Below are 27,727 nucleotides of genomic sequence, written 5' to 3'. Positions count from 1 at the left end.
CTCATTCAGATACTATTTTTGCGCTAGAAAAGCACAAATTTGTAACAAGAGCTTTTAAAGTCAATTACAGATATTAATATGATAAGGAATGGTCTGTATAAGTGTTCAGTGCTTGTTCTGCATTACTTTTTCTTTAGTTACTTCTATTAAGTGGCTTCCTGAAATTAAAATGCACCAGTATCATAAAAAGAATTGATTTGTAAAACTACAAAACCGCACCCCCCAAAAAGAATTGTGCTTTAGAGAGTTTAATTTCAGTTCATTAATACTTGCTGTATTCTTCTTAAAGTTGTGTAAGCACATTGAATTACAAGTTTTACTAAGGTATCACTATATTTTTAATCTTTGTAATTGTTTTTAGGACAGGTCTAGGTTTTGTAGAACCCCATGCAAGAAAATTGTCTATCTTTAAAAAAAATCTATTTTATCATTCATCCAAGAAACTCAGGGCAGCATACATTGTTCTCCCTTCTCTATCTTATCCATGCAACAAGTCTATAAGGCAGGTTAGGATGAGAGAGTGTTGCTTGCCAAGGACAACCAGTGGGGATTTCAATCCACATCTCCCAGATTCTAGTTCAACACTAGTTCAACTGCAACACACTCTCTCATATAAGCTCATCATTTCTCTGTTCTTCTTTCACGTAATCTCTTGATGCACTTTGATTTTGAGAGGCATAAGGGAGTGGTCCAGTAAGGCACGGAAGGAGAAGTGGTAGGGGAGCTATGATTGTGCTACTGAGTTGGAAACTTTTTCCTACTGCTTGTGTAATAGTACCACAGAAAATTATGTTTCAGGGATTCGCACCCCATTGAATATGCATTCTCCAGTCTCATTAAGTGTTAATTGGTCATAGATAATTATAAATCCTCAGTTTAAAGCAGGAGGTGACCTGACTAAGGAGGATACCGTCAATTCACTGCTGAATTCCAGATCACTTCTAAGGGACCCTAGATATGTTCTCCAAATGCTATACAAACAGGCTGAACAATTCTCTTCAATATCAGAGATTCTATTTGCACTGTTCTGATTTCAGATTTTAGATCATTTGGTCATTGAAGAAAATCAAAAACCACTTTTCATTTAGGAGATTCACATGCTTTTTGGAGCTCTACATAGGCTGTTTCATTGCAGTTTTTTCTATTGTGTGATTCTATTTGGTTTTTCTAAGTCAAATTTTGCACACATTTTTGAATATAATGCTTTTCACTTGCTAAAATGTTATTTGCTTTATTCTGTATGACTTCAGAAATCAGGAATTAATTTCAATTTCTTCACTGTTGTTAGCAATGTATTTTGTGGATAGTCTAGAATGGCCTCTTTTCCTATCAGCATTGTTTTGAATGTGAAAGTAGGAATTCTTGTTTCATAGGGACAAGAGGACACGTGGTGAGCTAGTTGGGATTCTCCATATCTACTTAAGTGGGCTTTTATGTTTGGCTATGTCAGTCTTGCAACACATGTTCAGGTCTTTCTGCATCATGGAGCTTTTTGTAGATAGATGCAATAGATCAGGGGTAGGGAACCTGCGGCTCTCCAGATGTTCAGAAACTACAATTCCCATCAGTCCCTACCAGCATGGCCAATTGGCCATGCTGACAGAGGCTGATGGGAATTGTAGTTCCTGAACATCTGGAGAGCCGCAGGTTCCCTACCCCTGCAATAGATAGTTTGAACATATTTTGTTCAGATGCAAAAAGGAGACCTAGTGGGAGGGTGGGCGGATAGGCAGGCAAAAGGAGGTAATTAGACAGTCAATTTTTTCCTCCATCTCTGACACGGATATAATGCAAATCTTGTAGTAATTAAAGGAAACACACATTAATTCTTTATTAGACTATCAACCATGAGGAGGCCACGCCTGTCTTACTAAGGCATCTGGTACTGTATTAGCCCTCGTTGGTATTTACACAACTTTAACGTGGGACAAGAGTAGTGCGTCTTTTTCATACATTTTTGTGTTTTTTCATTTACATATCACCTCTAATAAAGACAAGGAACTGTGCAGAAACTTTAAAAATTCTTTTTATCTTGTCTCCTCAGCTCTAATCATAATTCCTCACCTGTTTCTTTTAGAGTTTAAAGTGTTCTATGAAGAAATGAATTAGGCTCTCAAAGGGCCCACTTGAAAGTGCATCTTATCTGATGGATCCCCCCCCCCCCGATTGCTCATATTGCAAATGGCTAATGGTCTTAATTTAAGAAATCCTTAGGTGTTAAGATCTCAGAGTTGGGATATATTCTTGTATGCAGTTTTCTGGAACTACATGCAGTTCTGTGATAGTTTCAAAATATTCTCCTCATTTTCCAAATGTAGTCCCTGTGGGAGAAGGCTATTGAACCTTTTCTTTTCCTCCCCATTTCTCACTGACAGGGGTCACCCTTTTAAATTACAAGTATCCATATTTTGGAGAAGTAGAAACAAGTCTTCAAAAATTATCATGACACTATATCTACAGTACAATTGTAAGCATAGTTACTTTTCTATAAGCCCTTGGATTTCGTTTGGTTTAGATGGTGGTAACTTTGCTCGGAATGGCACTCTCTCTTTTTAAAACAATTTTTATGGAGGAAAAGCCTCTTTCAACTGAAAAAGACATGTATTGCCACTTTATTGTCATATACTCAAGTATCATTAATATTTTTTTGAACAAGCTTTTGACATCATCTATTGTTTGACTGCTGGTAAGTGAGTTTTCCCCATCCTTTTCTTCCTTCATCTTACAAAATCTCCTTTTTGGATGACATCTCAAATTTCAACCTTTCCTGGTTTTGAAGTAAATCTAAGATTGCTAGGACAAGAAATACACATCAAATAGTGTTTGTTAAAACAGACTGTCAGGACCCCCGGAGTGGTCACAAACAGCACTTGTGTTTTAGCAAAAACCCTTATTCAGAAACAGCAGTTCAGGTAAAATAGGCCACCAAATGTTTATTGACGGAACTGAAAAATCCTAGCCAAAACTCTTCTACAAATTCAGAAAGCAAATGATTAACCGCTCCGCTCCAAACCACACACTCCCTTCCCAGAGAAACCCAAATTTCTCTCTCAGCTAGAAAGGAATGTGGATTGTTCTCCTTATCTCTACCACAAATGGCTAACAGCATCAACAAAATGTGGAGTCCCAGAACAGCTTGGGAAGGGCAGGAGAAGACAGACAACCATATCCACCACCCTTCAGGAGATTTATGGTCAGGCCCAGTATAAGACTGGGTATGACAGAGACATTAGGGACATCTAATTATTTTAACTTTCTACAGAACCAAATACCGGTAGTCCTTAACCTAGAGTTTTAACCCATTTGTGAATATTGTGCTTACCTTGCAATTGTATGCTGCGCTGTGGGTTTTTTTCCCCACAGGTTTTGTTTAAATGGGAAAAACTCATTGCAAAGTGTCCATTCTGGAGAGAAATAAACATGTGTGTAACCAAGAATCCAACCTAAAAGGGATGCAACGCTGAATGCAAAGAGGGCACCAAATCCATAAAAGCTCTCTGTTTTCCTGTGAACATAAGAGAGGAACCTCTATGTTATATTGTTGTTAATGTTCTTATTAAACAAAGTGATTAACTGTGTAATCCACAGGGGGAGGGGGTGAAGCTGCATTGGATATGACCCCTGCGCTGGCACCATCATCCATTGCACCATGCAGATTGGAACGGACGCTGACGTAGGCCAGTGCAGGAGTGTGAAGCAGCAGCATGGCACCCTGGAAATCAGACTGGATGCTGTTGTTTCTACACCATTCATGCCTGTGCTGACATCCAGGGTATTTCCAGGGGAAGCACCAAGTGTAGTCAACTTCCCGTGGTATTTCAGCCCAGGAATGCCCCATTTCAGTGGTGTGGACTTACACATGCAAACAGCACGCTTTAAGTCTGTTTAGGGATTGAGTCAACTAGGGAGAGGTGAATGTTTTCTCTCTCTGCCGGCGCCTGTGCTGCCATGAACTCCCTAGCCAGTTGGATTGGGCTGTCCAAATCAGAGAAGAATGCTATGTTAAGCCAACAGGTATCGGATTCAAGCATACCCTCTGTCATGAACTTACTACATGGCCCTTTATAACACATAAACAACAACAAAAATTTTAATCCCATCAGAATTAGTCCTTTCTATGCTGAATTTTTTTAAATGGTTGAAGTACTGATGATTAAAGGACTTAAATGACTGATTTCTATGACACATTTTTGTTTGTTTCTAGGTTGAAACACATGATCTTTTCCCCCATTGTTCCCCAGATAGTTCATTGATGTGCCATAGATTGTTGTTCAGTCCCAAGAGAATTAAATTATCATGATTCAGTTGCAAAACCCACCTTAATTAAACATTCTTAATAATTCCTGGTTTTGGAATTGAAACTGCCTTTGCTGTTCTGATTTGGGAGAGAGAAATCCGAGTTGGTTGATGGAGATTACTAATGCTGCACTCCATTGGTTCTGTTCCTAGCTGATTGTCTAGTAGCAGAAGAATGCCATGTTGGGGTGGGGTGGAGAGCAGATGATGAGATTGACACTTGACTATGAAATCTTATAGTATTTTTTTCTTCACGTTATTAAGGTGTGCATGAAACCATTGGAGAATTTGCTGTTTTGGAGCTCTGTTTCTTGTTTCAGAAGAATCAATAAAGCAATGAATCTGTTTTTGGAAGCAGTAATGAATTGTTTGAGTGCTCATGAACTGAAGTTCAAGTTTGAGTGCTTCATGAACTGAACTAAGATGATGCTGTTTGATAATACTGCCAATTAAGGATTCAGCTAAATGGGTTTGCACTCCCCTGAGACAGCAAGTTTGCAGCTTATGGTGGTATTGCTTTTGTCCTCAAATGTAGAAGCTCAAATCTCCCCTGCACCTGTGGCACCTTTAATTATACATTTATAATTATACTTGATAAATTGATGTTTTTATTGCTTATTTTATTCACATTTAATTCTAAACTTTACGTATGTCAAAAGCTGTTAGGTTGAAAGGTGGGATATAAATAGGGTTGCCAGCTTCCAAGTGTGACCTGGAGATCTCCCAGAATTACTACTGACCTCTGCAAGGTCTTAGACCCTTTCCACACGGGCCAATAAATGCAGGCTAACCACGGGGGGGGGGGCGGGGCGGCGATAACTTCACACAGATCCCACTGTTGACGTGAGTCCTCTCCGCGTTTCCCCCCAGCCCGGGTTTTTCAAGAATCACACTATCAGCTATTCTTTTGTTTTAACATGGATTGCAGCCTGGATCAAGTGAACGGCTTCCCCAGGAAACACATTACTTGGCTGCACTTTTTTTTGTCCCTGTCTCTCTGCTGCGTAGTTACGGAGGAGTACAGAGACAGCAGCATGAGTAAGGAGGTTCATGCCTGCCAGCTTCATAACTACATAGCAGAGAAAGTGAGTGAAAAAAAACCTCCATGCAAAGGTCTGTATCCCGGCCAACACACTCACTGACCATGGGACACACAGCCAATCCAACGACCCGTGGCTATGACATTTATCCTGCCTGCAACCCGCTTCACATTTGCTGTGTGGAGAAGGCCTTAGAGAGTTTTGAGCGAACTGTGACTGGCCCAAGGTCCCCAAAAGGATTCAAATCTGGTTCTCCAGATTAGAGTCTGCCTCTCTTAAGTACACCTTGATGGCTCTCTAAAGTGTGTTTAAATACATTTATATTTACTTTTAGGACTACTCTGATCAGCTTCTATTCAGTTCACCCCTCTCCCCACATACATATGAAATGTGGCACATGAGATGAATTCAGGCTAGACCTACTTTGTCAGATATATCCAGGCTTAGCTGAGAGGTAGGTATTTGTTACAACACCTGTGACAGCTGTTGTTTCCTTCAATAGGTAATAGAGTTTGATGATGGATCTGGATCAGTTCTGAGAATACAACCACTACGGACTCCACGAGATGAAGCTATTTATGAATGTGTTGCTTCCAACAGTGTTGGAGAAATAAGTGTGTCTACGAGACTCACTGTATTGCGTGGTAAGTCTCTGCCATTTTTTAAAACATTTATTTGTGTTTTTAAAGTTGGAAAAAGTACAAATGAAGAACTTCCAAGGTCAGACTGTTTGAGAGTCACACTATTAGCATTGCACTTGTGTGGCAGAAAATCTAATGTGTTGAGTTTGGTCATTCAATATGGAATAGCCCACTTCTAAATGCTGTTGACATAATCACCTGTACCATGTGCGGATGCATGTTTGTGGTACTGTTTGAGACATTTTTTTCTTGTACTTGGAGTTTATCTTGGCTATAGTTGCTAGTTCTGCTGTATGTGTCATGTGATAATACAATACAAATCTTTAATTAGTATATGTAGGTCTGTGACTAAAGAACTATAGTTGTTGTCTTCAAACAACTGTTTGCATAGAATGCTACAGTCATATAAAAATAGATCAGGTTCAACTTAAACATCAGAAAGGTTATTGAAACTCAAAAGCAGAATATCAGAAGTGAAAAACAGGATAATATTTAAAGACAGTCAGTGGTTTTGTTGATGTAGTGGCTGAACAAGTTAGCACTGTTATTGGAATTTTTCACTGTGTGTACATCATTTGCTTCAAAGGTAGCTTGTACAAGTTGATAGTGACCTTGCCAGAATATGAAACTAGCCTTTACTTGCATAGTAAGCTGCAGTTAAACACTTTAATAAACACAATGTCTTCTACTCAGCTATAGGAATGCTTGTCAGATTGTTATTTATTTTATTTCTTTCTCTCTTTTTGGTATTTCTTGAGCAGGAATATCTATTAAGGGTGATTTTAAAGTCAAATCCAGCCTCAAACCATATGTGAGGTCTACTTCATCCACATAGGTGTTATTTTTGTGATCCCACCAGTGAGAATTTACTTCAAATAAACTCCAGAAATCAGATGCCCTTTTGTATCTGGTTTCCAACCTTTTACAGATAAGGAGATTTATTTCTCTATTGCTGGTATGTCCTTCTAACATCTGACATTGTTTTTCTACACCAACAAATATATTCAGCTATGTCCAAAGAAATTTATGTGGATGTCACATTCCTTTATCCATAATACAGAATTTAAAAGTTGGTTTTAAAGTTACATGTTTTCCCTCTCCCCCTCTTCATTGACACACAAATTTGACAATATGGAGATTTATTCAATATTTCAGTTCACTGGTGGGATTAAAACACATTGCTTACCATCTGAATGCCTTCCCTTAGTATAAGATCCAGTGATGAAGGGCAGAAAATTTACTGATACCGGGTGGTTCAGCACAAAATTTTCCACCCCACATACGTAAATATAATATGTTTAGCTATAATTGTCAAGGCTATTGTACTGCAAATCAGTCATATTAGATGAGCTAAATATTGAATATGAAGCATAGACACAGTCCAGTGTTTCTACATGATTCAGGCTTGCATATGACGTATTTGCCTGCTTTTTCTATTATTTAAATTTTATTAACACTATTTAAGCAGTTAACACCCCAATCCAGAGCAGGGGGCAAATTTACCCAGGGAGGCAGCTTGGAGCTGTGTCAGCAGATTTGCCCTCCCCAAGGCACTTATCTCGGCAGAGGGGCAAATCCGCCAGTGGGCAGCCGCTGCAGCCCTCCACAGTGGCCAGAAATGGCACAGAGTGCTTAGTCAGTGTTCCTGTGCCCTGATCAGCATAGCTGGGGCTTTCTGGAGGTGCAGCCAGGGATAGAGCTGACATTAGTCAGCTTCTACCTGATGGTGGGGAGGCTTTTTCTGGTTTTTGCCCCCCTACATCACCAAGAAGCCCTCTTGAATCAAGGTGGCACTGAAGTGGTGCTGCCAGGGGCTCGGTATTGCCAGGGGCTCTGGATTGGACTAAACATTGTTTAAATTTAAATTGGATTTTTGTAGGAAAGTTTCTGAGTTAACTTTTTCCCAACAACTTACGGCACTGGTAATAACTCATTTTATTTTATCTTTTGTACATTTATGTGTATTAAAAACCAGTCCCTTACTTCTTTGGTAATGTGAGTTGCCTACTTGTAATGGATATGCTACAGTAATGAAAGATTATGTGCAAAGAAATTATGTATGTAAAATGTCATATATTCTCCAAGCCCAGTAAAGAATAGGAAGTGATGAAAAAGTGTTTAAGCAGAGTGACTACAAGGAGATTGCACAGTTTAGAGTTATGTATGTCTAGGCCAGTGGTCTTTAACCTTTCTAGAACTGAGACTAAGTTTGCCAGGTTCCCTTTGGGCACTGGCAGGGGTATGGGGTAGTGTTGCCAGATCCAGGTTGGGAAACTCCTGTATATTTGGAAGTGGATCCTGGGGAAGACAGGGTTATAATGCCACAGAGTCTACCCTTTAAAGTACCCATTTTATTTAGGGAGCTGATTTCTGCAATCTGAAGATTAGCTATAATTCCTTAGCTATAACCCCTAGGTCCTTCCTGAAGACTTGCATTACTACTTGTGGAACACCTTATATCCTCCAGGAAGCAGCATGGGACCCACAAATCTTTACTCTTGTATTTTAGTTTTTACAGCTATATTGCCTGTTTTCCAATATCCATTAATAAATTTTGTTTATTTATTGAAATATGTACACCCCACCTTTTCTCATGACTCAAGGCCACGAAACTGCATGTATCTCAAAACCAGCTTTTCTGTTCTGGTTTTGTTTATTTTGGGTTCTGATGTGTTAACTGTACCGTATATACTCGTGTATAAGTCGACCCGCATATAAGTCGAGGCACCTAATTTTACCACAAAAAGCTGGGAAAACTTATTGACTCGCGTATAAGTCAAGGGTGGGAAATGCAGCAGCTGCTGGTAAATTTCAAAAACAAAAATAGATACCAATAAAATTACATCAATTGAGACATCAGTAGGTTAAATGTTTTTGAATATTTATTTCAAAGAAAAACAGTAAACTGGCTCTGTAAGTGGAAAAGAGGGTCAACAAGAACAATATGGTTTCAACAATAACTTTAAAAGTACAAAAACCTTAGCTCAATCAGCGGCCAAGCTAAAACACAAGAGTTAAAATCCTTCAAAACTGGATTCCTCATCATCATCCAAATGTAACTCAACTTAGATTTTAAGAGGGATATTATCAGAAATGGAAAATCTACTATTAGCTTCCATTGTAAACAATGGGGGATGGGGCATCCCCTTTGGGGGTCAATAACTTTGGATCCCCTGACCCAAACTTCACCAAACCTGGCTGGTATCACAAAGAGACTCTCCTGATGAGACCACCCAGGTTTGGTGAAGTTTGGCTCAGAGGGTCCAAAGTTATGGACCCTCAAAAGGGTCTACTAATAGCTCCCATTGAAAACAATGGGGAATGGGGGCACCTCCTTTTGGGGTCCATAACTTTGGACCCCCTGAACCAAACTTTACCAAACTTGGCTGGTATCATTAGGAGTGTCTTCTGAGGGTACCCTGACAATTTGGTGCTGCTAGCATAAAAACTGCGCCCCCTGCTGGCCGGCAAATTAAAAACACAAAAAAAAATTTAATGACCTGCATATAAGTCGAGGGGAGCTTTTTCAGCATTACAAAAGTGCTGAAAAATTCGACTTATACATGAGTATATACGGTAATTAGTTCTTGTTCTTTCCTAACTGGCCAGTTTTTTTACAACACCTATAATGAATTAACTAATTAGATGTTGGGGTGAATGTCTTAAATACTGAGTTTAAAAATTCATTTTATTTTATTTGTAATATTTAAAACTGCATTTTTGCCCAATAGGTCTTCAGTTTTTATTAAAAATGGATTAAAATATAAACAGCATACAAAATTAGGGATATAAAGCAAGTTTTAAACAATTTGCCATCTTGATGGTCCTAACTGGCAAAAAGATGGGACAAATGAAACAAAATAAACATCTCACATTTCACTCCAGTTTGAAGGTCTTTGAAAAAGAAAAAGTATTCAGTTTGGAAGGCCAACAGGGACAGAACCTGCCTCTACTCCTCACCACTTATTGTTTAAAAATAATATTTTTGTTATCATAATAATTTGAGGATGAAATGGCTTGCTACCCCCTCCCCCCAATATTTAACACCCCCAGGAACTGATAATTAACTATTCTGTATTTTTGTTACTTTTTATTCTACAATTCTGCAGTTTGCTGGCAGTCCATTCTTTATTTTCCTGTGGTGCATATTTGTTCATCATTGGTCTTATATATTGGATGCATGGAAAGATATTGTACAGACAGGAGAAAGCAGCTGCCTATCCCCCCCCAAAGGTGGCAGGTCTCCATGTCCACAGAAGCCATGGAGGTTCTTTTTAAAAATCATGGTGTGATGCTGCCTGTGCTGTGCAAAAACCAGTCAGGAGCAGGACCGCCCAGCCTGATGTTCATTCAAGCTCCCACTCAAAAACAACAGCCAATCAGGACGCGGGACACTGGGCATGCTCAGAAATGCTTCCAAAGCAAATACAGAAGTCTGGGTCGTGCGGTACAAACTGGAGCATTACTGACTCTGTTTAATTATTTGGCAACATTTGGCTGCCATCACAGCATACAGCATTTCCAAATGTTCCTACAGGCTCAAAAAGTTTGGGACCCTGGTGTAGATTCTTGGACTTGTTTGTGTACAAGACATAAGATATGATGATACCTAAAACAGCTTTATATGGCAGCAGTATAATAATCTGTAAAAGCAGAGGACAAATTTGATTGTTATATTTACAGTAAAAGTGAACACAACGTCTATATTGTACTTACTGAAGTCTCTGCTGGTTTCTCCCTTCCTTTTCTCCAATTTCATTCGACATTGGCTTGCAATGGACTGTGGTTCCAAATGACTCTGTGCTTCATTTGAGTTATTACTATGCAAAGTGAATCAACAATAAGCAGGAGGAAAACAAACAAGGCATTTGGAAGACACCCATATTGTGAAGATCATATTCTAGACATTTTGGGGATGGTGAACTTATAATTGGGTAAATTCTTGTGGGCAAATTACAGTGTGCTCATATTGGGAGATATGCACAATTTTTTTCATTTCATTTTGGTTCAAAATTTATTATTTTTACTGACTATTGTTATTACAAGAGTTCATTTTATATTATGTTGATGATCCTATTCTCCCTCCCTTGATCCTATTCTGTTTTGGATTGTATCACTCCCCTAAATGTTTCACCCAGCCAGATTTCAGATATTAAAGAGAAATCATTCTTTCTTTTACTTTTTTTAACAGGCAGTTAAAATTCCTGTTGCAAAATGGGTTAAAAGGAATTTTTCAATCCAAAAATGTAGGTGAGAAGAACTAATAATAAATTGATCTTTGTGTATAAATATAACCTAAACCTACAATGGAGGTGATTGGGGTCTGGCTTAAAACAAAAGCAGACCTTCCATTTACAATTGAGTGGAGTGTTCTTTGTTTCTTTCCTAGCAGGAATAATAGCTGCTGAAGATGGAGTGATTTATATTGGAGAAGTTTCATTATAACTACAGTGAATATCCATAAAAGAAGGATGCTGAAGGAAAATAAAATCCAAATCAATTTCTACAATTCTAGGAAACACTTGTATACTATACAAGTCTAGTGGTTTCACAGAAAAAAAAGTCTCCTCAAGAGACAGATGCAGGTTATGTTGACATCAGAGTACTAAAGTGACAGCAAAATTAAATGCAGGTGAATGCCTTAAGCAGGCATCTTAAGAGGAATAAAATTGCAGAGTACATCCTATGAAGTTATAGAAATAATTCCTCTAAGGGCAAAAAATCCGTATTATTCTTTGAAGGCCTGTCTATGGTTTTACAAATGAAGCTTCATCAACGTTAAAGTCAGAAATAATGATAAATAAAATCCTCAAGTTCTTACCAAGATGGCATCCCTCTTAAATAAACCTGCTTCAGGCAGCATACGTTTGTGCATGTTCTCAAGCCGTAAGGGATGGCCCTCCATGATTACAGGGAGGGTGCTTGCTAGATGCTAAGAAGATGCAGGGAGGAGCACAACTATATGTTTAACAATAGAGGCAGAGATACTCAGTGGCTTGGTAGCAACATGTTGCTCTTTGATGCATGTGGCTGTTCTGATCATTCCCCAATGTGGCACCTGCCCCATGTTCAAGAAAAGAAGGCAAGACTGTTGCTAGGTGGGGCTTGTGATTGGTAGTGTCTCCCACTTTGAAACAGTGGCTGTTGTAGGGAATGAAGGATGGGTAAGTTGCTAAACGTCATGAGCTATGAATCCCAGGCACTGTGAAGAAAGCAAGTACAAAGGGAACCATGTCACCTGTCCAACAAGCATACCCCACCTTTCTCTGTAGTTCATGGGGAAGGTAGCGTGGTCATCCCATCAACCAGGTGACCGCTTGGATGGGAAGTGGCCAGAGTGGGGTGGTGCTGGTGGATTTATTTCCCTTTTTCCATCATAAGCTTCCTTTCCTCTGGACATCTTAGCAGTCTTTCTCACCTAACTTGCTGCGCCTCATCCTGAGAGCAGGAATGCAGTGGGGGAAGCAGAGAACATGCAAACTTCCCACTGTAGGAGCCTGCTACATTTGTGAAGAGAGAGATATCCCTTCTTGCTGACTCAGAGCAGGCTTCTGCAGTAGGAAACCTGATCAATCTTCACTTTCCCCATTTTATTCTCATATCACTGTCAACAGACAAGAGACACCTTCAGGGTTGGATTACCAGGAATTTTTAGTTACCAGGAATTGTCTCAGTGGGCTGCTGTCCCTGAGAATCTACTTGGGCCATTGCACTAGCTGCTCTGAAGGGAGGCTTTTACCCATGCACCCATGATTTAACATCCAGTATAACATAGTAGTTATAATATTGGAATAGGAAGTGGGAGGCAGATTCTTGAGGCAAGCAGAATGTTTACTGGAGAATCTAGAGCAAGTTTACCTCCGGTTCAACCTAACGTACTTCAGAAGGCTGTTGTGTGAACAAGATGAAGGAGGTGAGAACCATGTACACTGCCCTGAGAAAATCCTACCCTTGGATTGGTGTGGGGCAACTAAGGCTACTGATGGGAGGTCTCTTGTCATGACAGTCCTTTACTGAGCTGCAAGACTTGTGCTAGGGAGATAGCGAAAAGACAATTGAGGAAGTAAAGAGTACACAGGATTCCCATTTCAGGAACCTTCTCTGAGGCCGTTTCCGCACGGGCATTAAATGGCGGCCTGGAGACGGTAAAAACACCATCTCCAAGCCGCCATTCGCATCGGGCGTGGCTGCAATACCGGCAGCCTGAGAATCGCCAGCTCTCAAGGCCGCCTGCCCAAAAGCCTGAAGTCGAGCAAGTTTCCCCAGAGCGCTTCCCTTAGCGCTCTTTTAGAAACGCCGCGTGAAGCCGCTGCCGAGCGAACAGCAGCAGCTTCACGGCGCCTCCCCCACCCGGCACTTACCTTGTCCCCGGGCCTCTGGCGCATCGCCAAGCCCTGGGGACACGCCCCCCTGCCCTGCGCCGCTGGAGCAGGCGCGCAGGGCCAGGGGGCGTGTCCCCAGGCCTCGGCGATGCGCCGGAGGCCCGGGGACATGCCGGGTCGGCCAGGCGCCGGCGCTCCGTGGCGCTGGCTGCCCGGCTGTTCCCAGGACCGTCTGTGAGGATGGTCCCAGCATCGTCGGGTCAGCGTCGGGTCAGCGTCGGAAACACCGACCCGGCCGTTTCCGCCTTCGTGCGGAAACGGCCTGAGTTATTTGGTGCAGCCTGAGCATGTGCCTGCAGTGGAAAGCCAGTCCTCTTATACTTTGCCCATTTTTCCTCTGCAGAGTTGCAATTAGTTGGCCAGTAGTACTATGTACTTCAGTCACCCTCTTAACCCTCAGACATTTGCAAGCCACATTGTCTAATCTTCAATTTTATGCTCAATTACCTGAGAGTAATTTCCATTGAACAAAGTATAAACATGCACAGTATGACGCTTGTAGTGGTTGGAAAGATCTGTGGCTTTTCAGTTCATCTGGACCAATCTTAGGTTATGAAAATGGAAGCAAAGATAGAAGGAGCCTGTTAGAAATTGGAATAATCATTAATGTGGGCTCAAAATAAAATAAATTTATTTTTACTACACAACACTACTTCTCTTTGATTATATCAAGCTTGTGAAGATGCAGGAATTCTGTGGCTGAGCCTGGATCAACACATGCAGATGAATGAGATGGTGGAATAGGGGCACATTATCACTGAATAGTAATAAAACAAAACTACTTGTAAGTAGAAAATGTAGCATAACCTCAAACGGTCCCCCAGGGATGGCGTTTTTGCCGTCCCTGGGACGCTGTTTATGGCCCGTGCGGAAAGAGCCTTAGTATGTATTAACTGATGTTTTAAATAATGAAATGTAAGCAATTATTTTCAGAAATACTAATATAGAATTTGAAGAACTCAAATGAAATGCATTAGTGCATATGCCAAAACAAGAGATTTATTTTATCTGCCATGGTAAGAGAATCAAACAGCCAAGATTAAAGTAGCCTGCTCAAAAGTATTTTAAATTGATAGTATGGCATTAGATCTTATTATGATAGATTTCATTTTAGGTAATGCAGTACCTGTTCTAAACTGACACCAAATGCTGCAGCTGACTTACTGCTCTTCCATTAATCTTTGTTGCAAAAAATGCATTAATAAAGTCACCATTCACAAGTTCAATCACAAATGGAATTTCCTCACCTTCCCTTGCAAACAGATAAATCATCTTGTGCAAAGGTTTCACTGTGACTTAAATTATTCCATTAAAATGATTTACTATGAAATGACTGTACCGGGCCTGCTTGAATATGAAATCTTGGCAGGTAATGGTATCATGTCATCACATTTTTATTTCTAAAGCTTCTTGTGAAATGTAGTATTGGGGAAAGCATGAAGTAGAGATGGATAGAATAATGAAGACTTCTTTGATGTTTCAGTGTATATTTTTAAATATATACATACATATAGGGAAACTGGATTCTCAGTACTGGGGATACCTCCTGGCTAGCCTTCATGATCTTTCCCCTTAAACATATTATAATGAAGCATTTTTAATGTTTCTTAAAATAATGCATTTTTATGGCTTGTGACAATAAATTATGACAGTGAGATAATCATTTGATAGTTTTTGATCTCTCTTGGCTTGGAATATATCAAGACCCTTTCTGGATTAGATTGAAGGGCTTCCTTGTCTATCTTCCTGTTCTTAACAGTGACCAGACAGATGTTTCTAAGAAGCTTAGAAAGAGACCTTGAAGGCAATTTTCCTCTTCATATATCCTCAAGTATATGGGATCAATGGTAATAGTTAGCTGTTGATAGAGCTAAGCTCCATAAATTTATCTCAAACTCTTTAAAAGCCATCAAAGTTAGTGGCCACTGCTGTGTTCTTGAAAATTAATTCTGTAACTTAGCTATGCAGAATAATGCACTTTCAAACTGCTTTCAGTGCTCTTTAAAGCTGTGCGGAATAGCAAAATCCACTTGCAAACAGTTGTGAAAGTGGTTTGAAAATGCATTATTTTGCTTGTGCAGAAGGGGCCTAAGTGTTGTATGAAATAATATTTATTTTTGCCTATTTTGAATCTACTGCCAGTAAATTTAATTGGACGATCCTGAGTTCTACAGTTATAAAAGAAAGTGAAAATTTTCTCTCTGCTTACACTAAACATCATTTATACTTTTTAATCAACCTCTTTCATGACGTTTATACCCATTATTCTTGAACATTTTTTTTGCATAGGGGTGTTTTATTTTGTTACCATGTTCCTTATCGAATTGAATGTTATTCTGTAATGCAGTCATATACAATGGTGAGCAAGTAGAAATGTACAGTGAGCAAGTAGAAATTAATTACTCAAGCAATAACCTAGAACACTCTTTACTCTCTGTTTCACAGTGTGCTTTTTAATTAAGCTCTAGGTCTTGTTAATCAAATTTTGAAATTTAATTAATACCTGGTTTTGAAGGAACAAATCCTACCACTGTAAATTTATAGTTTGCCTATGGGAAATTCAATCTAAAGTTAGTTTTCTAAAACTTAAACTTCATCCTGCCTGCCTAAATGTGTTACCCTTTCAACAGGAGAGGATCTAAGATGATTAGGTATATAGTAATTATTTTGGAGAACTCAGAGTCATTCCTCTTAGCTTCTTTTCCAGGATTCAACTTTTAATCATTAGCACTTTCTGTGATTGTTGTGATTATGTTCAATTATTAGGATGCTCTAGCTGGCACAAATAGTAAACCATTTTTCCTCATATAGCTGTTCTTAGTCCCTTGGACCGATGAACAAATCCATCAAAATCATTTGGGAACTCTGTGGTGATATTTCATCACAAGAAATGGATATGTATGCCAGATGGTGACCAAACTCAGAAAACATCCTTCTCTTCTTTACTGCAGGTACAGACAACTTGTAATTTAGCAAGTTAAACAGAACTTGCTAGTTTTGTCCTAGTCATAAAAAACATAATTGAGCCTGTGCTGAGCTGCTATGCGTGATGCTTGGGTTGCCTTCAGCATGGGGACAACTTGCTTTATTCTCTCACTCATTTTGTTGTCTTTGCCCTTTAATTTATTTGAAGAAATATATCATATTTAAAATCATATTTTCCTCTCCATTTCAAGGATAGATAAATCTATATGCAAAGATGGGATGGATAAATAGATAAATCTGCATCAAATACTTATGTAGTATTTGTGTGGAGTTGCATTTACTTTTGGTTCTGAAGATAAGAAATCATTCTAGGGAATCCTCATCACAGAGGCAACAGTAATGACTTACAAGTGAAATGGCTTGAGAACAAAAAATCTAGCTATAACAAAACAGGCGTTATTTGATTTTCTATGTAATATAGTTAGGAAAGTCTCTGCATCTGGATTCTTTAATTATATTCAGGAAACTGCTATATCAATCCAGAGCAAATAAAAATAGAGATCCTATGTATGTATTTCCATTTTTATCTTCACCATGCTGAATTGACACTTTTTGATATAGCATTCTTTTCCACCCCATATTAATTATAGGGGGATCAAAACAACAGCAGCACTGAACCACTATGGTGGATTCTGCACAGCCAAGTGTAATGGGTGTAGGATGTGAAATAAACTGTTTGGGGGAGGAGGGGACTTTGCACAGTTCCTGTTCACAAAACAAACTTGGCCCAGTTTTTTCCCTTCAACCCAGGGTTTTTGAAGATCGCTAAACCAGTGATCCTTTTGCACAATAGCGAGTTGGAGGAACACCTGCTCAAACTCAACAGGCAGGAGACTTTTTATTTTCTGCCGTTCCACCCATTCACTTTAAGTTCCACCTCATCCACTGTCAGTCTTCCCACACACCATTCTGTGCAGGTTGCTCAGCAGGTTGCAGTCAGATTCTCTGAGCACCCGACAGGGTACAAAGTCCCCCAAGCACATTTTCTCCCTATGGCAGTGAGTATGACCAATTTGCAGCAACATGTTCATTATTGTCCAGCTGTTGCAGGCAAGTCTCTTTTTCTTTTTTTTGGTGTGTTGCACATGCACAGCTATGCCGGTGCAGCCAATCAGATTGTGGGTAAATTGGCATGGCTGTGGGAGTTCATTTCTTTATGCCTGCACAGCTACACATATGTTGCAGGAAATCGCGCGCGCGCGCGCGCGCAATAGAGAGAGGGGGGGGGCAAGCATCTCCATGTGAAGGTGCAAAATCAACCCGGATTGTTTCCATGGGTTTCAGTTGCTGCCTGAATGTTTCAACAAGTATTAAGCACAGCGTTCTATAGAATAGCTTCAGAATTTTATAAGGATACCCTTCCAGCTGCTGCTAGTTAATAACATCAGGATAAACATAAGGGTATCATACCTGAATAATGATGATGACGACGACGATGATGATGATGTACATAACAACACAGCACAAGTGTCTGGAATTCATCTCTGAATATCGAGTCCTTCTCAAGGACCTAGGATATTAGAGGTATTTGCGTAGAATGTGTGCAGTTCCTAGAAGTATTATTATTATTATGATAGATTTCACAGCTGCCAGATCTTTAGCTGGTTGAGGGCCTTTCATTACAATTCGAATCTCACCCAGAGGCCTAGGAAGTTGTAATGTATCGACGTAGTATTTGTTCAGATGCCAGTAGAGCTGCCTCCTGAATCTGACAGATGTTAATTTTGTCAATTTGAAGATGTTTCAAATGCTGCCCTAGTGTTTTTGGGATGGTGTTCAGCGTGCCGATTACCACTGGGACGACCTCAGCTGGTTTGTGCCATAGACGCTGAAGCTCAATTTTCAAATCGTTGTATCTAGTGACCTTCTCATGTTCTTTTTCAATTATCCTGATGTCACCGGGTACAGCTATGTCAATGATGGTCACTTTCTTGTTCTCAATCACAGTGATGTCTGGTGTATTGCATTCCAACACTGTCCGTTGGATTCGAAAGTCCCACAGGATCTTGACCTTCTCATTTTCCATTACTTTCTCCGGACAATGTTCCCATCAGTTCTTAGATGTTCTTATGTTGTAATTCTTGCATAAATTCCAGTGGATCATCTTGGCCATTGAATTGTGCCTCTGTTTGTACTCAGTCTGGGCAATCTTTTTGCAGCAGCTGAGGACACGATCTACAGTTTCATCAGCTTCTTTGCATAATCTGCATTTTACATCATTCGAGGATTTTTCGATTCTGGCCTTGCAGGGATTCAATTTCCTTTTTCAGACTTCCAGTTGTTAACTGCAGCCAGGTCTTTTCGTTGTCCACCTTATCCTTGATCTTCTCCAGAAATTGGCCATGCAGAGCTTTGTGGTGCCAGCTTTCAGTCCTCACTTTAATCACATTTTTCTGTATTATTGTTTGGTTTACTGGGTCTTCAGCAAATCTCTGTTCTTCACCTCAATCAATGCCTGTTCTTGACTTTTATTTACATAATTGGCCAGTGCATGTTTCTCCTCTTCCACTGTTTGCTTTGCTTGCAGTAAGCATCTGCCACCAGATCTCCAGGGAAGGTATAATCTATCAGTATCACTGCGTGGGTGTAAGGCATGGTGCATTGTCATAAGCTTCCAGGTTTTTCTATCCATAAGCTTCCAGGTTTTTATATACAACTCAGCCTGTGTCCAGTTGATGATTCCTGCAGTATATCTGATGACAGATATGGCCCAAGTGTTGATTGCCTTGATGATATTCCTGGCATTTAATTTAGATTTCAAAATTTTCCTGACTTTTTGGGTGTATTCTCTGCTGACCACAGTCTTCACTTGCCCAGGATGTTTGCTGTACGGGCTCTGATCCTGGATGCCTTTTCAACCCAAAAAGTACATGACCTTTCACCCATATGGTTTCCCCATTTTTTATTTTTATGAGCTGTCTTCAGAGACATGAACACATGCATGTAAGCATCAGCCACTTCTCGCATGCGTGTGTTGCTGTCTTCAAAGACAGCTCATCAATAATTGTAAAGAAGGGGGAAATTATATATTGCCTGAATCTGCAGGACAAGCATAGTACAGCCATGTACAGGCTGAAAAGTCACCCAGTATCAGAGCCTGCAGAACAAACCTCCTGAGAAAACCTTAAGCAAAAAGGTACAGGCGCAACAGAGAATCCCTGCAGTACCACAAAATGGCATATGAAACTGGCATGAGGCAGCAACATTTAGGCTGGGGGGAGCCTTTTTGTTGTCTGACACCTTTTTTGTCCATGCTGTCCAAACAAAAAAAAAGTTGGAGGCACCTTTTTTAAAGATGTCTCCAGGACATCTTATTTGTGCTGTGCATAATCGACCCTCCACTTCTGCACAGTTACAGCTTTTCTTAGTCTTACAGCACCATGAAATTACAAACTACACAAATCCTCCTCCTCCTTTTATGCACCTACTTAAAAACCCAGAAGACCACCATTGTACATTTTATGTGTTTTTCCTTTCACAGCTTTCCAGTTGAGAAGAAGAAAAATGTTGGCTATTTGCTCTCCTTCCCCGGTTTACTTTTCATCTTGCCTCCTATTTACATTTAATTTGACTTTCCTGTCTGAAGTGCTCTAGTATAATGAACACTATGCAGATGGTATCTCCATATCTTGTTCTTCTTTAGGGACAAGACAGGACAGGATTTCTGATGGTTGGGTGTCAGACACAAAATGAGCCCAAACCTAGTGTGAATGAGCTGAAAGGATGATCAAGCCCCTGCCCAAGTACACTGTAACCCAGCAGGATCTTCTCTCAACGGGGAGTAGACAATAATTTCTTGAATATAGATTTGATGTTTATTGAGCTCCCATGAAGAAATCAACATGCTAGGCTAGTTTAATCACATTACATTTTTACTTTGGAAAAATTACAAAAGGGTAGCATTATACTTTAAACAAGAATAAAAAACATGAAGCATCAATATTGGCATTGGCTCTGTGGACGCATCATGATCTTGAATAATCAACTCTGCCTCACATTACTAAAAATTGCTTTCTACACAATGCAAGGATTTTAATTTTTCTTATGTTGGGGATGGAGAGTGGATACCTACTTATATTATATGAGGAAATGTGATTCTGCAGTTTTATAACTCCTTTAATCATATTGCAAACCTTCTGTATTTGTGCAGGAACGCAAACTATGAATTTAGTAGGAAAATCTCATTTAAAAGATTTCAGTTTAAGACAAGAAAATCCTCTTGCCATGCAATTACAGACTCCAGGCTGTCTGTACAGGAACTTGAAAAGTAATTACCTGGACTCAGAAAGAATCTAATAGAACTTCTCAGTTTCTGAAGAATTATATGAAAGAATTGTTGCTCATATTCTAGTGCAATTTCAGTGAAGGACAAAAAAGAATCCTTCCGATTTCCAGTTCTTAATTTCCCATTCAAATAACCTTGATATACATCCTAACTGCTTCTGAGCATTTGCTGTTCAGGAACACCATTTAAATATAGTAAGGAGCAATCTCACCCAAGTATGATAATGTGATTCTTTTTGAGAGGAACATATACCTTTGGCTACCAAGAATAATAAAAAATAAACATAAAAATATTTGGCTTTTGTGGGCAGGGGAAGAAAGTTGGATTTACTGATCTACAATTAACAAAAACATTATTATAAATTTTTGTTTCTGATCTTCCACATAATTTGAAATCAGCACCCTTACTTTTTGTCTTTAAAAAAAAATCTCTCTGAGGCCCCTTCCGCACACGCAAAATAATGCGTTTTCAAACCACTTTCACAACTGTTTGCAAGTGGATTTTGCTATTCTGCACAGCTTCAAAGAGCACTGAAAGCAGTTTGAAAGCGCATTATTCTGCATGTGCAGAATGAGCCTGAGACTTCGTACTGCCAACAAGTATTTTTCAGCTTTTCCTTAAACTCTTCTAGACCTATAGTGACAGTACTTGTTTTTGTGCCGTTCCTTAGATTAAACTAAGTTGTGTAAATACCTCCAAGGCAGGATGGATACATACCAGTCTGCACTGTGTTATGTTTTATGATCAATAGTAGTTTAATTTGTTTCAGTTAATTATATCTCCATTAGAATTATGAGTTAGCCTGAGTTTCTGCAGAATTCAATTAATTCGTATCATAAAATAAAAATTTGAAAGATCCTGTCCTAAATCCCTTTCTGTTTTTTTTTCTAATGGGGGAGGGGAGATTTCCATCTTTCTATGAGTAAAGTTATTTCATGGTATTAGTATGAAAAACCTTTAGTGCAGTATTAGGTATTTGGAATTAGTTTGCTATATGAATGAGAGCAGTAATATATTGTCCTCTTAGGTCAGCATTTGAACTGCTGCTTCTTTTTTAACTCAAGGACTTCAACTGCCAAATTGCAGATAGAATACTTTTTTTTCTGGAAAACAAAATAGTTATCACACTTATCACATATGCCTTTCACAGGAACTTGTAAAAAGAATAGTAATATTTATTCACTTACGTTGCCTTTCTATCAGATGCTCAAGGTGAATTACAAAAATTAAAAAGTAATGCAAACAATATAATACAATAAAACTATTCTAGAATATGTCCAAAGGCATTAAAATAATGTTTCCTTTCTAAAATGTTCTCCTGATCGATTTCATTTTTGTGCATTCAGTGGACTGATAGTAGTGTAAAAGCCTTCCTAACATTGTCAGATATGTCATTCTACTTGATGGGGACCCAATAGAGAACCCTTGGGTACAGGTAGTTGATATCTAAACTATTTTCAGGGTAGCACATTCAGAAAACATTGGTCACATAGTTGAAACTGCCTGAGAAGAGCATATTGCAGATACACAAGTCTCAGTCCACAAAGGACTGTATAGGCAATAACCAGCAACCAATGGATCCAAGGAGGGCCCTTCAAATCCTGCTGCAGTAACTAAAACATATAAATTTTCTCTACATGAATTAATGAATGTCATTCATTTGATGATATTATTTTTTAAAAAATGTCAAAGGTGACATTGCAATGGAACTAATATTTTGTCCAGCAAAGAATTACAATGGTAAAATCTAGGGAGAAAAAACTTTAAAAAGAAGGCAGTTGAATCAAATATTGCATCATAAAATGAGCAGAAGTTGACATGATAAACAGATTTTCTTAAATATTACATTGGGAAAAAGTTCAGAAAGTTGAAGAAGAAAATAAACTGTTTTTTTCTTAAAACGACCTAAATAATTCTTGCTACCACTTATATACTAGTTTCCATCGTACAGGTTTCAGGCACATTTTGTAAATAATTGGGTTGTTTGTATATTGTCAATTATTTTTGTAGACATATTTTTAATTTTATTACATGTAAACACTGGATTTCTGCTGGAGGGCTCAAAAGGCCCTACAGATGGGTCCCAGTCAGCATATCGTCCAGGCAATCTTTAGATCGTTCTGCTTAGCTGCAGCTGTGTACTGTTGACCTGAGCTGCTCATGAAACGAGAATTTCAATTTGGAGGAAGTGTAAAGAAATATATACCATCTCATATTGTATTATTATTTTTATTAAATTTTTATCCCATTCTTCCCTCCAAAGTAGGCTCAGAGTGGCTAACACTATGGGCAAAATACAATAATAAAAAACCCCAACTATAAAAGTAATATAAAAATTGTGTTAAAACAAATCTGGGTAGGCTAATACACCCCTCCCCCAATTTAAAGGTGGAAAAAGAAGGCAGCAAGAGGGAGGAAGTCGAGTCAGATATCTCAACTCTTTTGCTGTCCTCAACTATATGTCTGATGGAATAGCCCTGTCTTACAGCCCTGCAGAATTATGGTAAATCTTGCAGGGCTGTGGTCTCATTCAACTGAGCATTCCACCAGGCTAGTGCCGGGGCTGAGAAAGTCCTGGTCCTAGTTGAAGACAGCCAAATACTTCTTGGGCCAGGACCTCCAGTCTGTTATTGGCAAAGTGAAGAGCTCTCTGGGGAACATATCTGGAGAAGCACTGGTCCCAGAACTTTAAGGGCTTTAAATGTTAAAACTGGGACCTGGCAACAAATTTGATATTCTACCTGGAGTCAGTGAAATGCATAGAGCACCGGTTGTATATGGACTCCCAACAGTAAGAACTCAAGCAGCCACAGTTTGGACCAACTGGAGCTTCTGGATGAGGATTAAAGGCAGCCCTGCATAGAGCAAGTAACTGTAATCAATTCTGGATGTGACTGTTGCATGAATTGCTATAGCCAATTCAGGATGAACAGATAAGGAACAATTGCTTGACACAGCAAAGATTGAAAATGCCAATCGGACCACATTTGTAACCTGAGCCTTCATTGAAAGGGAGGTATCCAGAATCATACCCAGAGTCTTGATGGATGGCTTAGATGTTAATTGCTGGTACCCAATATTGAACCATCCCCAGCTCAGCCACAGGACCTCTATCTTTGGCCCTTTCCGCATGGGCCAATAACAGCGCCCTAGGGACGGCAAAAATGCCGTCCCCAGGGAACTGTTTGCATGGGGAGCGCAGCTGCATCGCAGCCGCTCCGCCCTTGCTCCCCTCCAGCGGCGCAAAGCTGCCATTTTTTCCACCTCGCTTCCTGAGCGAGGTTTTTGAAAAACAGCGGTTTCCAGCTGCTGTCGTGTGAATGGCAGTGGCTGGAAGATGCCACCCCCTTTCCTGAATGACTTACCTTCCCTGAGACCTTCCGGCGCGTCATCCAGGCCTGGGGACACACACCCCTGCCCTGCAACTCCAGAGCTGTCGCTCAGGGCAGGGGGGGTGTCCCCTGGCCTGGGCGACGCGCTGGAAGGTCGCAGGGAAGGTACGTCGTTAGGGCGACCTTCCCTGCCTTTACCAGGACCGTTCGTGCAAATGGTCCCGGGGGTGTGTGTCGGCTTTGTATACGCCGACGCACCCCCCAGCGTGGCCATGCGGAAACGGCCTTTGTTGGGTTTAGCTTTAGCTAGTTCTGTTTTATCCACCTCACCATAGCATTTAGACAACTGGGCAAGTTATCCAGAGCGATGGTTAGTCAGCCACTCATCAACAAATGTGGAATGTACTAGACCTAGAGTTTGCATGTGGCCTTAAAAATGCATCAAACAGCTAAGTCCTGCATAGGGTGACAGTATTGGACCTTGAATGAGCAGACTTCTGACTTATAGAAGAGTCACACAGGACAAAATATCAGTTGCTCCTCATAAAGGCAACCACATAATGAAAGCATACCCTAAGGTTATTGTTATTGCTGTTTTAAATTTACAAACCTTCGATTTACTTGTTAAGGCTTGATATTTGCATTTCCTTGTAATAAAATGAATGTTTATTTGATGTGTTTTAAATGAGTGTGCTTTTCATTGCCATGAAATTTGGCAATCTAAGCAAGTGTTTGTAAAGCAAAATGGGAACTGGATCTTCATCCATTGCAAATAGTTTTGAAAACACATAATTTTATTATTATTTTTCCTTCCATTTATTTTATTGCCTCTTATTTTGGCACTTTTTTAATAACAGCCCAGCCCATGTATATTGGTTTGTCATATGCCAACTATGCTTCCACGAGAATAAGACTGTAAAAGTTTTCCTTTAAACAAATATACATGTTTCATATGAATTGGCAGATTGTACTGTGAAGTGATATGTAGACTGATATCTTCTTTGCATCATGCAGCACAATGAACATTGTAGTAAAATAAAATGTATGCCAAGAAAAGCATTAGTCTTTGAAATGCACATGCAAGATTTCTTTTTTAAAAAAGCAAAGATCAGGCATTTTTCCTCGTGAATTTTCAAGCTGTTACTTATACTGAACTGATGCATAATACATAATGGTAGGAAAGGAGTTGTCAATAACTTGATTATAATTGTTGACACTGAACTCATATTTCCAAATGGAATTTTTGTTCCTTGTTCTGGAACTGTCCTATAACTGGAAATACCGGAAGTATCACTTCAACAGAAATAATACAGGGTGATGAGGTGTCTGCACTTCTCAACTTTGTCAAATAAGCAGGAGGAGCGCAAGTCACAATTCCTTGTGACTATCATCAGGATAAGTAAATGGGATTTCCACAGCTTGTGCCTTTCATGAAAGTCCTGTAGCTTCTACATCGGGGTCATCAACATTTTTGACCCTGTGTGAACTTTTGAATTGTTGAAAGGGTGGTGAGTGCCACCCTACAATGGCTTCCACAGGAGGGAAGGAAGGAAACCCTGAAAGGGGGGTGGAATCACACAAACTAAGGAAAGCTGACTAGTTCTCCTGTCTTCCAGTGGAAAACCCTTTTGTTTGAGAGCAGAAAATAAACCCTAGCTGTAAAAGGCCCTTCCAATTTTCTGAAAAGCAAATTGATCACCCACTAAAATATCAGTAGGCTCCATGGCACCCTTTGGCACCACAATGAAGAACCCTGTTCTGTGGAGTAAATGTTCTTTCTGAACTCAAGAGTGCTGGCAACAAATGAGGGGAGGGGGTAAGGGGATCCCCCTCCTGCTGCAGGAACCTGGGAACTCTACCTAAGATCCAACCAATGGTAAATAGTTTGCACCAACAGTATTGTGAGGTCTTAGAACTGAAAAAGCTAAACATCTAGTGCTGTAACTGGAGTGGGGAAAGACACAAACCTAAACTGATAATCCTAATAAAACTAATGCCAGTAGTTAAGTCTCTGAATTTAAAGCACTCAATGGTTCCATAAATATTCAACTGACAGATAATGAAATATGAACCTGCTCGTAAGTTCTACTATCATTGTCCTAGTGTTTGCTGCAGCACATCATTTTTAGTAAAGAGCTTTCTCGTAGAACAGACTGATCCAATAATTTTTGAAATAATATCTAAGGGGGAAGTGCTCAGTAAGATACAAGCGTTGCACATGATTATATCGATTCATTTATTATATTTAATCTCCTGTATGGGAACTTTGTGCAAAGCAAGGTCACTAGTACAAAGTACAAAGCTTTGTATCAATCCAGGGTATTTCCCCAGATACAGAAAAATTTAAATTTGTGGGTAATGTTCGTATTAATCTCTTCAAAATGATATGGCAAAGATATTGCATTAAACAGAGGCAATAAGCTTGCTCTGCTTTTCATGTTTACATTGTGACACAGCAATGATGAATGACCCCTTTGAATTCAATTATATATCACCTATTATGGTAATTGCTCAGACACTACTGCTGCTCCTTGTCATAGCGTTTATTTAGCACCAGCAATGTTCCAGTGACTTTTTTCATATCTTTTGAGGAGTATTCCGTTTTGTGTCAGATTGGTTGCTTTATCCATTATAATGTGGAGAAGTAAAAATGAACTGTAGTAAGAGAATGGAGAAGTCCAGCATTTATGTTCTTAAAAGAGCAGACATTAATAATATCACACGGTGGTTGATTTTCCAAAATTTGGGATAAAAATCAAATTGACATCACGTTGGTATACTAAAGGCAGAGAATCAGTGTAAATGTATGGCTTGTCCCTCTCACTGCTTGGTTTTTGAACTATAATCTTCAGCCTATTCTCTCTAGTACTAGGTGAACTTCCCACTTGAATATTGTCTCCTTCCCCCACTTTACTCAGTTTAAAGCCCTCCTGATAAGGGTTGTCAATCTCCTAGCAAAAATGTTCTTCCTTACAGCCATGAGGTGTAGCCCATCCCTTGCCAGTAGTTCCTCTTCATGAAACTGCACACCATGGTCCAAGAAGCCAAAACGTTCCCAGTGGCACCACCTGCAAAACCAGTAATTCACCTCCACTATTCTTCTTTCCCGTCTGGGCCCATGTCCTTCAAATTGAAGTAGAGATGAAATGACAACCTATGCATCCAGTTCCTTTAGCTTCCTTACCGAAGGAAATCCTTTCTGATGTCCCGAAAACGACATCTAGCAGTGTCATTTGTTCCGACGTGGATTAAAAGGAAGGAATAACAGTCAGTGGGCTTGACAAGCCTTCTCAGCCTCTCTGTAACATTACAGATTTTTTCTCCAGGGAGACAGCACACGATACATCTTGGCAGGCCTGCAAATTGCTGCTTCTGTCCCCCTTAGCAGGGAATCCCCTACCACCACCACACGTCTCCTCTGGGGTTTTGCAGGTGACATATCATGGGTTGAACCTTCTGTCCCTTGTTAATTTTCTGAGAGCTGAGTCTGTTCCTCCTGTGCCTGTTCCTTACCCTCATTGAGAAGGGAGAGAACCTCAAAATGATTCTGTAGTTTCAAATTCACAGAATGCACCCTGGTGCATTCTATGGGTTAAATATCTGTGGGTTAAATTTCTCTAATTGCCCACCTCCTCTTCAGAGATGTCCCCGGTGTGTTCTCCACCCAGTACTGTCTGCTCCATTCTGTCCAGAAAAGTCTCATTCTTCTTAATGTGCTGAAGAGTAGATACTTGTGTTTCAAGCTGCTGGACCTTCTCTTCTAACA

The 27,727-nt window shown here is 39.8% G+C and overlaps 1 protein-coding gene across 42 annotated transcripts in view; it reads left to right on the top strand.

Annotated features, from left to right (window-relative positions):
• Positions 1-27,727, top strand: part of PTPRD (protein tyrosine phosphatase receptor type D) — a 1,487,793-nt gene that overhangs the window by 1,151,923 nt on the left and 308,143 nt on the right. For all 42 annotated transcript variants that reach the window (XM_048502785.1, XM_048502811.1, XM_048502810.1 and 39 more), the window contains one exon: positions 5,839-5,980. In XM_048502785.1, the coding sequence (XP_048358742.1) occupies positions 5,839-5,980 (142 nt within the window). The remainder of the gene's footprint in view (positions 1-5,838; positions 5,981-27,727) is intronic.

The sequence above is a fragment of the Sphaerodactylus townsendi genome, linkage group LG07, assembly GCF_021028975.2.
Source record: "Sphaerodactylus townsendi isolate TG3544 linkage group LG07, MPM_Stown_v2.3, whole genome shotgun sequence".
Taxonomy (NCBI): domain Eukaryota; kingdom Metazoa; phylum Chordata; class Lepidosauria; order Squamata; family Sphaerodactylidae; genus Sphaerodactylus; species Sphaerodactylus townsendi.
Note: the sequence above shows the minus strand (reverse complement) of the source record. Positions and strands in the feature narration are given on the sequence as shown.